This window comes from Triticum urartu, chromosome 3 (assembly GCF_003073215.2).
Source record: "Triticum urartu cultivar G1812 chromosome 3, Tu2.1, whole genome shotgun sequence".
Classification (NCBI taxonomy): Eukaryota; Viridiplantae; Streptophyta; class Magnoliopsida; order Poales; family Poaceae; genus Triticum; species Triticum urartu.
In genome coordinates this window covers 601,691,618-601,705,806 of record NC_053024.1, presented here as the reverse complement: position 1 = coordinate 601,705,806, position 14,189 = coordinate 601,691,618, and the positions used below count along the sequence as shown (strand labels likewise).

Below are 14,189 nucleotides of genomic sequence, written 5' to 3'. Positions count from 1 at the left end.
TGGTGGGCCCCCTCTGGTAGTTATTTGCTCCAATATTCCTCATATAGTTGATAAAAAATCTTCGTCAAGTTTCAGCTTGTTTGGAGTTCTGCAGAATAGGTGGCCTAACGTAGCTTTTCCAGGTCCAGATTTCCAGCTGCCGGAATTCTCCCTCTTTGTGTATACCTTGCATATTTTGAGAGAAAAGGCATTAGAATTACTCTAAAAAGGATTATTATGGATAAAAATATCATAAATAACAGTAAGAAACATGATGCAAAATGGACGTATCATAACACACTGGTAGTATCCACTTCATTTGCAAATAGCAGCAATAAAATTTAGCACGAAAGAGCATAATTTATATATGACAATTGTATCGGTTGTACAATCTTTTATTTTGAGGCAAACATTATACATTTTGTACTCTGTACTATTTGCCAATTCACAAGATATACAATGCAGTAGCAGCAATCGATCATCATTCTCTGTTCATCCTCTTTCTCGGGACCAGAGCAAGCATACCGCGAGTCAATCAACCTTACATAAGGCCCTAATGAAAAGTGAAAACTGGGAAGAAAGAGCATCACCTACAATAGTTAGTATTCTGATCATCTGATCAGACTTGGGTACTAACCGTGGCAGTAGAATTTTCAATGTCAATGTCGACAACAGCCCAACTGAAGCAGCATGACTAATCAATATATTTATTAGGTTTCATACAACTTAGAATAATTTTAAAGTACTTTTCATGTTTTCGTAACAACCCAATTGAAGCAGCATGAGTAATCAATAGATTTATTGGAGCTAGCAAAGCAGTGCATATATATATCTTACACCTGCTATTTTTCACAGTTGATGATCGTGTCTTGTTACTATTAATTAAATAATGTCCTCTCCTTAATTATCATGGAGAATACGTACGTCGGTGCAATCTCAAGGAATCCGAGGATCATGCAGAAATTCTCATCCACTTCTAGCTTGCGTGCCTGATGTAAAATATAGCGCAAGGTCTACAGGTAAGCGATTATAGGAATCCAACAGATATAAACCATCGTCGTCCACAAACCTGATGTACATCACTACTCCATGATATGTCCATTGGACAATCTAATAAGCCAATCTAATTGAGAAAAGTTTATTAGAATTTAGAAAGCCTGACCTCGGCAGAGCTGATATTCGTTGTCGATCCAGGAGAAGCATGCCAACACAGCGGAAGCGGCATCCATGTCGGTTCATGACGAATGGCGGTGACGTCGCCCACCTCCTTACAAGATGAGGCAGCTCTCACCTCGTGGCAGCGGCCGTCCGTCCTCAACAATGAGTCGACCCCTGTGTCCTTGCCAGAGGAGGTCCTCAGATGCGGCGGATACATGGGGAATCAGTGCGCCATAGTGATAGAGAGGCCACCATCGACGACGGTCTACATGATCTGCGCGGCCATGGCCACAGAGATGCTCGATGTGAGAGAGGCAAAGGCGACCATGACTCTTAACCGAACAACACCGGATCAGACCGAGCTCTTGGAACCCTCGATACCTAGCGAAGGTGCTGACGACACGATGCCAAGGAGGATGGTGGCAGCCTGCGGGGAGCGACCGAGCGACCCATCCCCTGTGTGCTGCGTGAGCATGCACGAGAGACAGAGAGGAAGGGAGAGGGAGGAATCCGGGATGGGGTGGGGCACGAGGCTACGTGGTGGCGGCGGTGCTCGGACTCTTCGAGCGGTAGGGCAGGACGACGGAAGTGAGATGAGGCGTCCGCATTTTTTTGTTGCTGCCATTGGATAATATTCAATTACAAATTAAATAGGTACATAAATACTTTAATAACGAGATAATATTTCATTACAAATTAAGTAGGTATATAAATGCTTTAATAATGAGATTTCTTAAAATTGGTTATTTGTTTCCTAATTAATGTGATTGAGTGATTTAAGGTAATTAATTTAGATTTGATCTTTAGAGATTGATCGTGATTGATTCTTTCACATAAAAATATTACTAAATAACTTGTGTCAGTATGGAAAGCTCTGATCCGTTCAGATTTTTTTCGTTGTATGAGAGGGTGATGCAAAACTAAACCGATGGGGTGGGGGAGGAGATGAAAAAAAATCAACAAAATAAAACAGCTGAAAGTGGTGGGACAAAAATAAACCATGAATACTATTCAACCAACCCAGACATTAGAGCAACTCTAGCAGACCCCGAAAAACGCCCCAGCCCGCAAAATAACCGCCAAATTGCGGGTCGGGGCCAGAAAATCTGCACAAGCAGACCTCGCATCCCGCCCCGGCCCGCAAATTTTTTTGCGGGGCGCGGCAAATCTTCTCCCCCAACCTCTATCTTTACGGGCTGGGAGGCCGACCCGAGCTCAACCCCTATCCCGCGCGAGATTTGGCGGGAGGGACATTTTCGCGCGACCCTTCCCGCTCCCCGCACCCTCCGCCACCATTGCCCTCACTCTGCAAAATCTTCTCCCTCAACCTCTATCTTCACGGGCTGGGAGGCCGACCCGAGCTCAACCCCTATCCCGCGCGAGATTTAGCGAGAGGGACATTTCCACGCGGCCCTTCCCGCTCCCCGCACCCTCCGCCACCATTGTCCCCACTATGCAAGCTCCGGCTGCTCTTCCCCGGCCGTCCGTCGCTGCCATGGACGACCCCCTGCTGTCCCCCGTCACCGTCGAGGTCGAGCACGCCCCTTCCGCTCGGGCGGATATCGTCGCTGGCCAAGTTGGCCCTGCCGCCGTCGCCCAAGCCCAAGCCGCGCCTGCCCGCAAGCGGCAGGGCAACGTGGTCGTGCAGGGCGGGAATCCGGTCGCCCCCGCCGCGATGGCCAGCGCTTCAGGCGGCAGCGCGGTCCCGGCCGGCGGTGGAGAAGGTTGGCAAGGTCGCGGGCGTAAAGCGGAGGAAGGTTCCGGCTTCAAAGAAGCCACCTTCTTCAACCTCTCACTACATCCCGCCGCAAGGAGGTGCTCCGGCGATGCCGTTCAACGGTGCCGCTCCCCCGCGAGCGAGGTGTTCGACGAAATGGCCGGAAGGTATGCGCCTTCGGTCTTGGCGATTCCTTAGTTGCTCAAGGAAGAGCGGCTGCGCAAAGCTGCCATCGAGGAGAGAAGAGCACGAGCCGCCGAAAACAAATCTATGTCCATGTTGCTCGCCGAAGAGAACAAGATCATGTCAATGAACCGCAATGACATGGACGACCTCACCAAAACATGGCATGATATGGCAAGGAGGGAAATCTTGAAGAGAAGAATGGTGGCGTCGGCCGGTTCGTGCTACAGTTCCGGTGATGTTTTCTCCGTTCCATATGGTGGCAATGTGGATGATTTCGGTGCGGGAGTTGGAACAAGCGCCGGAGGTGGATTCGGTGGCGCCGATGAACTCCAAGGTGGACTCGATGGCGCGGAGTGAAGATCGATCAAGATGATGCCGGACATGGGCGCAAACCTGTTGCAGGGCCCTCTTTTGCGTTAGCCGTAATGAACTTGGCTTCTATTTACGCGTAAAACTGGTTGTGTCGTTTGAATTTGAACTTGTTTGTGAAATCCTATGTCAAATGCAAGATTTGCAGTTTATCTGTTTGCGGGTCGTCACGGTGATGTCCGAGCAGAACCCCCATAGCCGACCCGTAAAAAAACATATTCCACGAATATTTTTTTTTACGGATCCGTTTGCGGGGTCTGCATTGTGCCAGCTCGCGCCGGCCCGCAAAAGTTGTTCTATGTGAACTGCAAACGCGTTTTGCGGGCCGGCGTTTTGCCGGGTCTGCTAGAGTTGTTCTTAGGAGTAGAGATTGCCTCGTTGCAAATGTGCATTCAGCTATTTGCAGGACTAATTACCCTAACAGAGCCCAACCGGATATACGAGACCCTAAATGTGGCCCATCCGTATAACCGGAAAAGCTATGTATAGCTCATATTGAGCGGTACTAGCATTTCATCTACGTCAAATAAGGGGCACGGCTTTGTGCCGCCTACTGCGGCGCCTAGGCACGGCTCGCCTGCAGCGAGCCTGAACTGGGCTGGCCCAGTAACCACAAGCCACGTCACACTGGCGTCATGCGTGATTTTTTTCGTCTTTCCTTCCCATTTTTATTTTCAATTTTATTATTTTGGTTTATATTTTGAAATATTTGAAATATATATGCATGTATATTTATTATAAAAAACACTTTACAATTTTTTTGGGAAATGTTAATATTATATTTGAAAAATGTTAAACATGTATAGAAAAATAATTCTGGTGTATATGAAAAAAATGTATAACGTGAATGAAAAAAATATAAATGTTAATCATGTGTATGAAATTTTTTGTGATAATTAGAAAGTACAATTTTTTAAAAATGTACATGACATTTTAGAATGTTCATACAATATAAAAAATAGTCACAAGTTTCATAAATGTATTTGTGAAATTTTCAAAAAAATATTTATTCAATTTACAAAAATGTTTGCATACTTCAAAATAAATATTTTAATCATTCAAAAAATGTTTCAACATGTATTGAGAAAATGTTTTAACATGTATTTGAAATATATATTCAAAACATGTTTTGATAAAAATGCTAAACATGTATTTTAAGAATGTTAAACGGGGATAAAAATGTTTTACATGTATACGAAAGATGTACAACTTATGACAAAGTAGACATGTGTTGGAAAAACAAAAAGAAAAACTGACAATGAAACAAAAAAGAAAAACATAGAAAGAAACTAAGAAAAACAAAGGACCATGTTAGCTGGCGAACGTTCGCCAGTGAGGGTGGCATATGCGAACGATTTTGTGGCGGTTTTAGTTGTGAGGAAGTGGTGTTAGGTGGCATTTTTTTCGGGCGACATGGCACATTGTCTCTTCGAGAAGGCAATTTTCGGAGCTCACAACTAAAACTACCATCAAATGATGTTGGATTGCCACCTCTCCTAGCTGACGTTCGTTGGATAACATTATTGAAAACAAAGTATATAAACAAGGAAAAAGAAAAACCAGATCAAACAGTTTGAAAAAGCTGACGGGGGAGGGGGGGGGGAGGTGAAGGAAAAAAACATAGACACTCCTAAAACAATAACACTTTTTGTAAAGGGGGAGACAATTATGTTGTACCTACAAAGAATTACAAATGTTTTACTTAACTTTTCCAACTACAACTCTCTTCCCCTGAATTCAACTTGTCCTTCATTGCGCTATTACCGATCATAATCCCCACATTAGCTTGCTTGTAAAAAAACAAGTAACCTTGTATATGTAGTATTAGGGCATGCATAATAATACTGTCTTAGGTGTGTCACATAGGATAAATGTTGAGATGGAGATTAGCGAATTCATAAAAAAAGACTTGTCTTCTCTTGTCTTCTATCATTTAAGAGATAATCTTTTAGCATAATATGTCTCGTCATGTTTTTAAGAAATAGCTAATTATTTTAATAAGTAATAACCCATAACCCATTATAGACATATTTTTATTGTAATTTACTGAGTATAGATTACATGCAAGGTTTAAAATAAGACTATTTTATCAGCTGACCTTTGCTCATCCGAGAAACAATAACAACGGAAGTGGGATTTTCCCTCTGAAGCAACACGCCGGAGTCCAGTTCACTCCGCTGTACGATCCCATCCCCCGCATCGGGCAAGGCATCGCGCCGACGCCGACGCCGATCGCTCCCCACCCAAGGGCAGCCGGGCGAGCATGAAGGCCCTCGGCGCGCATGCCTCCGACCTGCTCCGCGGCCCGCACCTCGTCCGCGCCGCCGTGCTCTTCCTCGCCTGCGCCGCCTCCTTCCTCGTCGGCTACCGCTGGTCCGACGCCTCCGCGAGCCCCCTCTTCTTCTCGTCCGTCTTCTCCCCGGCGTCCCCCTCCTCCCGCATCTCCTCTCGCTCCCCTTCCGTCGCCATCTCGCCCAACTCCAACATCTCCTTCGACCCATCCCTAATCCCCGCCCCCGCAGCTGCTCCGCCCGCTTCGTCCACTCCCAATGCCTCCCCGCCCCCTCCAGCGCCAACTCCGTCGCCCCCGCCACCGCCTCCAGTGCCGACTCCGTCGCCCCCGCCCCCGCCTCCCCTCCAGCCCTCGCCCCCTCCCCCGCCCGCCCGCCTCGGCATCGTCGGCGAGGACGGCGCTATGCGGGACGACTTTGACATCGGCGCCGTCGTCAACGAAACCGATCTGGCCACGGACGAGGCCGCGACGCAGGAGCCTGGCAACGCGGGCACCGGCGGCGGCAACAGGGCTCGGATTGGGAAGTTCCCTGCCTGCCCCGCGAGCATGAGGGAGTACATTCCCTGCCTCGACAACGACGAGGAGATCAGGCGGCTGCCCTCCACGGAGCGTGGGGAGCGGTTCGAGCGGCACTGCCCGGCCAAGGACAAGGCCTTGAGCTGCCTCGTGCCGGCCCCCAAGGGCTATAAGGCGCCCATTCCCTGGCCTCGGAGCAGAGACGAGGTGAGCATTTGTGTTGATTCTTGCCGGTTCAACTGGTAAAGAACCTCTCGGTTTTACTGCTATGGAATAGTATGTCTTTGTACTGTAGTAATCTTCTTCTTGGGTTTCTGCTAGCACCTCTCTGCACACAGGGTTTATTGTTTCACTAATCACATCACTCAAAAGTTTTAGCTTGAATGAACTAGACATGATTTAAGCAACATTTGATGTATGCCATTATTGCTACAGAATCGAATTGAACCAACTGACAACTTAGTTGGCTTTTTCCCCAGAAACTGCAGCATCCATGTAATGGAATTTCTGTAATGTCATTCTGTGAATTGCAGGTGTGGTTTAGCAATGTACCTCATACACGCTTGGTTGATGACAAAGGAGGGCAGAATTGGATTACCAAGGCTAAAGATAAATTTACATTTCCTGGGGGAGGAACCCAGTTCATACATGGAGCAAATCAATACCTGGATCAGATATCTCAGGTTTGCCTTGATTATTATATTATAAATTACTCAAATCTTTTTGGAAACAGGAAAGGTAACTTCAAATTGCTTAAAACATGAAAGCAAATGAGTAGTTTCTAGAGAGTGTATAAGTAAAAGAAGAACTTAACACATATGGGTTCTAGATGCATTAGTGCTTAACAGGAACATGCAAAAGACAAATAACGGCTAAATTTTCATGGACTGCATCAGCTTCCACTGCTAAAAAACCTCTACCATTACTGAATCTCATTCAAAGCACATGTTTCTCTGTTTGCCCAGATGGTACCAGATATTGCATTTGGCTCTCGCACTAGAGTTGTTCTGGATGTTGGCTGTGGAGTCGCAAGTTTTGGCGCATACTTACTTTCACGTGACGTGTTGACATTGTCCATTGCTCCCAAAGATGTTCATGAGAATCAGATACAGTTTGCTCTTGAGCGTGGTGTTCCTGCAATGGTGGCAGCATTTGCAACACACAGACTATTATATCCCAGTCAAGCATTTGAGATTATCCACTGTTCCCGCTGCAGAATAAATTGGACACGTGACGGTGAGCACTCATTTTGATGTGTAGTTTTACTTCTTTTCTTTTCTTCATAATGCACCTACTTTATTCCTTCGATTGACAATCCACTTAATTCCTGTTGTCATAATTTACCTATTTCTAAGATGGAATCCTGCTCCTGGAGGTTAATAGAATGCTAAGAGCTGGCGGGTATTTTGCTTGGGCAGCACAGCCTGTTTATAAGCATGAAGAGGCCCAGCAAGAGGCGTGGAAAGGTATTGCTGCTTACTACTATGTGATAATTTTGTTTCTTTAGGGCTATATATACTATGTGTCAGTTTACACTGTTGTTATTTTTCCACGAGATGCATCCATAGTTGTCCATTTGTTGATTTTAGGATTTAGTCAGAGGAGTAAAGTATTCTTCTGTTTTCAAACCGGATTCCCGTTGACTGGTAATGGAAACAAGAAGTTCATTAGGACTAGAGGGAAACGAGTCTGATGCACTGCCAGAAAAACTCGATCTTGAGCTACAGGCATTACCTATTGGGTCTGTTTGTGATTCGTGCTATCCTATTGCAAAATACAAACTGATCTCAGCCAGAACAACTTAACACAGTCTTGACAGGAAAAATGTTATCATATTGTGTATGCCTGTATCTTTGGCATACACAAATGCTTTGACCTAAATTCCTGTGCTCTACTACCTATTCGGCCGTTCCCGGCTTCCAGCATAAGTTAAATTGCACAACTAGAAAGAGGATGCATTCCTATGGTTACACATGAACAATATTTTTCTAGTAACAACTATCTGCGCCAAACTGCTAATATGCACAGATGGCCTAATTAAATCTACAGTATGCCAGAGACATTCTTTCATGTAAAGGATGAGGAAAAGTGGGAGTGCATAGTTAAACTGCAAATCCTTGGGATGTTGTAATAATAGTTTTTGATAACATTACTTATATCAGGTCAAGAAGCCTCTGATAATGAAATGCTGCATTGTTTTTTGTTTCCAAAATGATTGCTCACAGATAAATTTATTTGTAGAGATGGAGGACCTCACAACCCGACTTTGTTGGGAGCTTGTGAAGAAAGAGGGATATGTTGCTATGTGGAGGAAGCCTGTAAATAACTCATGCTATATGAGCCGTGATCCAGGGGTCAAACCTCCACTTTGTGATACTGATGATAATCCAGATAATGTCTGGTATGTTTCGACCTCACTTGACCTGGTTTTATTATTGAAGCCTCAGTTTAACACTTTAGTCACTTCTTGGATAAGTCTTGGCAGTGGAAATAACTTAACAACTCTCATTACTGGCCACATTGTTTTCTCTCCCATTAAGATCTTTAATTCTTGTTGGGCCTTAAAATAACACTTTAGATGAGAACGAGCTTTCATTTCCATCATCATTAGCAAGATCTGTCAAGCATTTTGCCATCAGTATGACAATACCTGATAAACACAAAGCATGTTGATAGCAAAATCTGCAAGAATCTGGCGTATAATTAATGTTGGGGCAACAATGTGCTTTAACCTGTTCGTTTTGTTGTCTGCACTGCGATCATTTAACAGATGCTGAAATTCATATAGACTGCTTCTCCTTTCTTGGACTATATTATACTGGCACTGAGCTTATTTGACAAAAACTTTTTTTGTGCTACACGTTCTCTTTGGTTTCAGGTATGTTGGTCTGAAAGCATGTATCAGTCGACTACCTGTAAATAGTGACGGATCAACTCCCTTTCCATGGCCTGCACGCTTAATGGAGCCTCCAAGGAGACTTCAAGGTGTTGAAATGGACGCCTACTCATCAAAGAATGAGCTTTTCAAAGCAGAAACGAAATTTTGGGATGATATACTCGAAGGTTATATTCGTGTTTTCAAGTGGAAAAAGTTCAAACTCCGGAATGTAATGGACATGAGGGCTGGATTTGGAGGGTAATTTATTTGCTCAAAGCCCTTTCTTTCCTGGTCCCTCCATTCTCTTTCTCTTGTTGTTTCAAAGTTCAAACATAGAAATAGCCTCCAGTACACACCTCTGACCATTAGAAGGTTGTTAAGAATAGACTTGGAGGTACTTACGATAGCAAAGCTACTAGATGGAGCACTCACATTTGTTTGGATGAATATAGCCCGAAAATACATGGAAATACTGCTGGAACCGATGACCTCGGCTGTCACAACCTTTTGCTCGAATACTAGGCTATGAGTTGTCCTGAATACAAAATAATTAGCAGATCAGACTTTTGTGCTTGATGTGGAATATTGTTTTGTTTTGCATGTAGGTTTGCAGCTGCATTAATCGGTCGCAAGCTTGATTGCTGGGTGATGAATGTTGTTCCTGTTACTGAGCCAAACACACTGCCTGTAATTTATGACCGGGGACTTCTTGGAGTGGCCCATGACTGGTAAGTTTTCGGTATATTCGTTGTCTGGCATAATATTAAGTTGGAATTGCTCTTCCTATAAGAATATTGCACTTCAACATGGAGTTCTAAGCATAGCATATCAGCCACCTATATTTTTTCCTCATTGCATCTTGTCTTCCTGAAGTGTTTGAATGAGTTCCTCAGAACGTGTTGCCATGCATTGAATTAGCCAACATTTTTTATTATAATATTATCAATGCTTTGCTTCCTATATTTTCCGGACATCAAATTTCTTTCTAAGCAGCTGGTAGATGCTTGACGTGAATAAGCTCATGGCGTAGTTTCCACCTTTTTCTTGAAGAAGAAGAAAAGGCACCCAAAGGGCATCATGTAGTTTCCACCTTGATATTGCCCATTCTGCAATTTATATGTTTATATGGACAGGTGTGAACCATTTGACACATATCCAAGGACTTATGATCTACTGCATGCATTCGGGCTATTCTCAAAGGAGCAGAAAAGGTAACCAGCTCTTTTGAACATAAATTCATGTTAGTTCTTTGTTCAGATTTCTCGACAAAAGATATGTAGAAATCTCCATGGTTGTATAACCCAGGAAACCCAAGAATACAATTGAGAACAAACTGCTGCTTTAGGCCTTCTAGCCTTTAGCAAAACATGTAAACAATTGATGTGCTTACATTAGAGGAGATGGTTTATTACATGGATGCCCGGCTATGTAGCTACGTTTGCACTCTTTAAGCACCTGGTTGACAACACCTTGCTTGGATTATTGTGTGATCTATTACTCTGTGGTAGTTGTAATGCAGAAGCACCGACCTTACATCATCCATCGGATATACCTTATTTGCATCTCAACATATTCTCTCATTACCAGGTGTAACGCCTCAGTTATCTTGCTTGAGATGGATCGCATACTCAGACCTGGTGGTAGGGCGTATATCTGTGATAAGAAGGAAACGATAGAGGAGATCAAGGAAATAACAGACGCGATGGGATGGAGATCCACCATACGTGACACTGCTGAAGGCGCGTATGCTAGCAGGAAGGTTTTGATGTGTGACAAGCCGATGGTGCGCTAACCGATCAAGCAGACCATTCCCCGGCAAGCAATGCTGCGGCGGGCGCCTGCGGTTTTAGTTCTCCGGCACCGCTGGAACTGACTACAAGAACTGCAGTGGACTGGAGATTGACATTGTGCTCCGTAGATAGGTTAGGTGGCGGTGAAAGCTGTAACTTAATTCGATTCATCATTTGTTTGTACGAGTCCGATCTAGCTCGGCGTGTTTTTGTTGTAACATATATATACGATGATCGAAAGAAGACTTGGCAAAGGTTTTGGTGAATAGAGAATGGATGAGATTTTTGTTGTACTGGGCTGTGATGAAAAGAGTGTTTGCTCCTTTGCGTGCATGGTGTCTCTATTCTGCTGACCGAGGTTTACAAATGTTCTATTACTGTTACGTTGGTCCATTGGATCTCATGTAGAATTGGAGTTGTCTCGACAGCTTTTGCATGTCACCTTTTATGTAGTTTTGATATGTTCTTCCATGCTGTATGTGGTACAGTTACATACTTGCATGCTATATGTGGGGGTGAAAAATGACAAGCCGGAAAATCAAACAAAAAATTCCGTATACAACTATAAGGATTTTTTTTTTGAGGGTCACAACTATAAGGAAATGAGCAATAGGATTGGAACACTTCCTTTTCGAGAAACGTAACAAATTTTTAGAGCAGTAGGACTTTTGTTAAAGCTTTATTAGAGCAAGTAGGGCTGGAACATTGTATTCTGATTTTTAGTTTAGAGTCCGATCGGCATCACTGACCATGGGCTCTCACAAAAGCCCAACAGGCCGATCTATAAGAGCGGAGCCCTAAACCGTACCATTATGTGAAAATCTATTTTTTCCCTCACAAAGAAAAATGAAAATCTAAATAACTATGAGATCTGTCTCACCTAATGCCAAACAAATTGACTCGGCATGCGGGCAAAGCTCAATTATCTACTGATTGTGGACAGTACTATCTCCACATACACAACTGTAATCACCGGCCCGAGTACAGTTCATGAGCTCCTGCACATGTGAGTACAGTCCATGAGGGGAGTATATCATGTGATACCATGACTCAAGTGCTCCCATGCTCTAAGTTTAAAAAAGGTCAAATTTGGATGTGTTAATTTTTTGGTGTTTTTTATGAATCTTCACAAGACATGTCTATAAATTCAGATGTGAATAGTGTTGTTTTGGACACTATTCATATTGTATTTATTGTTGACACTATTCATGTTGGATTTGTCTTTTTTGTTCTTAATGTGTAATTCGAATTTCGAATTTAGATTTGAAATTTTTAGGGGGTGTAAACATATGTGTTACAACAAATTCAGAATTTTTTCCCCCGCAAAAAAGTCAGATTTTTTTGACACTTCTAATGCATTTGCGCGGCACATTAATTGGTTGGAGGGCCGGGAGAGATTCTCTAGCTAGCGCTAGGGTGGATTTCATCCGGAATACACACATGTAGTGCAGTATACAGTGCTAGCTGTACCCCGTATACACGCTAGTTGGGAATAACACGAAGGGAGGATGGGATGGTCAGGATAGCAACCACCATTAGCATATTTTCCGCTTAATATACCATCTATTTGTAATTAAATTATATAGATAGTGAATGTAACATGCATATACTCAATCATAAACAACCATTGAACAAATATATTGTGTGTGTGGTGGTGGTGGGGGGTTGCAAGCAAATGAGTGTGTGTCATCTTGGCACTGGGCCACCTCGTATATGGCCTCACCAAAATCAAATCTAACCAAGTCCATAGCAAAAGTGCGGCCAAAGTGGACATCTTCTGGTGCAGCCCAAAGAATGACGACTTTAAATCTGCTTTGTAGTGGTTACTAGTAGGGCAATAGGAATATCATAGCCCCGTGGTCAATCCTGTTGCAACTGTGGCGGACAGAAACGACCGCGGTGACAATACCTGCCATTATCTTCATGTCTGCCACAACAACTGGAAATATGAATGAAGTAAATGATAGTTCTATATATACACATGGGAGTTAAAAAAACAGAAGAAAGCATACGAAGAAGAGAAAATAAAGACATGTAAACATGTAAATAAGCATGTCCAATCCATAGTTTTCCAAAATGTATAAACCAAGCTTTAGAATCATTGGTTTCCCCCTCTGTTTTTTTCTGCACTATTGTACAATTTTGAAGCAATGATAAATAATTCAAATATGGAGCTGCACGTGGCCAATCAGAAGAGGGGTTTCCTTCTGTAATATGTCTCCTAGGAGTTAAGCAATCTAAGTATCTAACTTTGAGATGATGTGTAGCCATGAGATAGGCCAATAATACTTAACTTGCTTTGGTGCACCCGTTTAGAAGGTTAGTGTCACGTAAGCATGTTGGCCACGTGTATATCTAGAGGTTTGGACCATCGGTTTTGAAAGAGTCGCAAGAGTTTAGGTTTCATACGATTCAATGTTTCTCAGAAAAATTAATATGTTTAAACATTTGGAGTGGCTTATTTGCTGCGAGCAAAAGACTATAGCACCGAGAAAATAGAACTTTTGTCACAACTGTAGCAATTTGTGGCTTCTAAGATGGCAATTTTAATTTTAATAACCGGTAATAAGCTGCGGGCAAAAGATAGGGAAAAGAGAACTTTTGTCACAACTGTAACAATTTGTGGCTTCTAAATTCTGTTTGATGGCTATTTTAATTTTATTAATCGGCAATAAGCCGCGGGCAAAAGATAGGATCTTAGTATTTCAAGTAAGAGTTTGTAGGGTAGCTCTTTACCTGGCACGTTGCTTGATGGACACGAAAAGTGATGTGAATGTTGTGTCAAGAAAAGCTTGGTTTAAAAAAAAAAGAGATCCATAGGCACTAGCATTTAGGACATATTTTTATAGAAGAAGCCCACTGGGTGAGATCGCGAAAATTCGCTTCCGACACGAGTCGAACCCCAGTCTGCAAGGAAACACCACTGTGTCCTTGCCTAGCCCAGTTCTCGAAGAAAAACTTGGTTTCATTTAGGTCATAATAGACTTACTAGAGTGTGATACATCCTTTTCTTGGATCATGTATAGCTCCTACTGTGATGTGAGTGGCTACACATTGTGGTTATTTTCCTCGAATTAGAAATGCAGATGTTAACCATGGGCTTGGCGTGCAGGACCTTTTTGCTATGGGACGCCAACTTTTCAGCAAGGCCCATGGTTCGGAGTCATATTTTTGAGTCCACGTAGTATAACAAAGATACCGTGACAAAAAAAAATACCACTTTTATAACATTTTTTTGACCACAACAAAATAAAAATTTGATCGGCATGCAAGTTTTGTTTTGCTGTTCGAGTCATTTTTTGT

General features: G+C 43.2%; 1 protein-coding gene across 1 annotated transcript; it reads left to right on the top strand.

Annotated features, from left to right (window-relative positions):
* The first annotated feature begins 5,543 nt into the window (after positions 1-5,543).
* Positions 5,544-11,179, top strand: LOC125545269 (probable methyltransferase PMT11). The gene is made up of 9 exons (XM_048709160.1): positions 5,544-6,425; positions 6,752-6,901; positions 7,184-7,454; positions 7,574-7,684; positions 8,460-8,619; positions 9,097-9,354; positions 9,702-9,824; positions 10,230-10,307; positions 10,684-11,179. Exons 1-9 carry the CDS (start codon positions 5,673-5,675, stop codon positions 10,886-10,888), a joined length of 2,109 nt encoding a protein of 702 aa, XP_048565117.1. The 5' UTR covers positions 5,544-5,672; the 3' UTR covers positions 10,889-11,179.
* Positions 11,180-14,189: the final 3,010 nt, after the last annotated feature.

Bases quoted from the DNA above. Each gene is read 5' to 3' on its own strand.
- LOC125545269 (XM_048709160.1), top strand. From the start codon at position 5,673: ATGAAGGCCCTCGGCGCGCATGCCTCCGACCTGCTCCGCGGCCCGCAC. The intron at 8,620-9,096 runs GTATGTTTCGAC...CTTTGGTTTCAG, and splicing joins GATAATCCAGATAATGTCTG to GTATGTTGGTCTGAAAGCAT. The intron at 9,825-10,229 runs GTAAGTTTTCGG...TTATATGGACAG, and splicing joins CTTGGAGTGGCCCATGACTG to GTGTGAACCATTTGACACAT.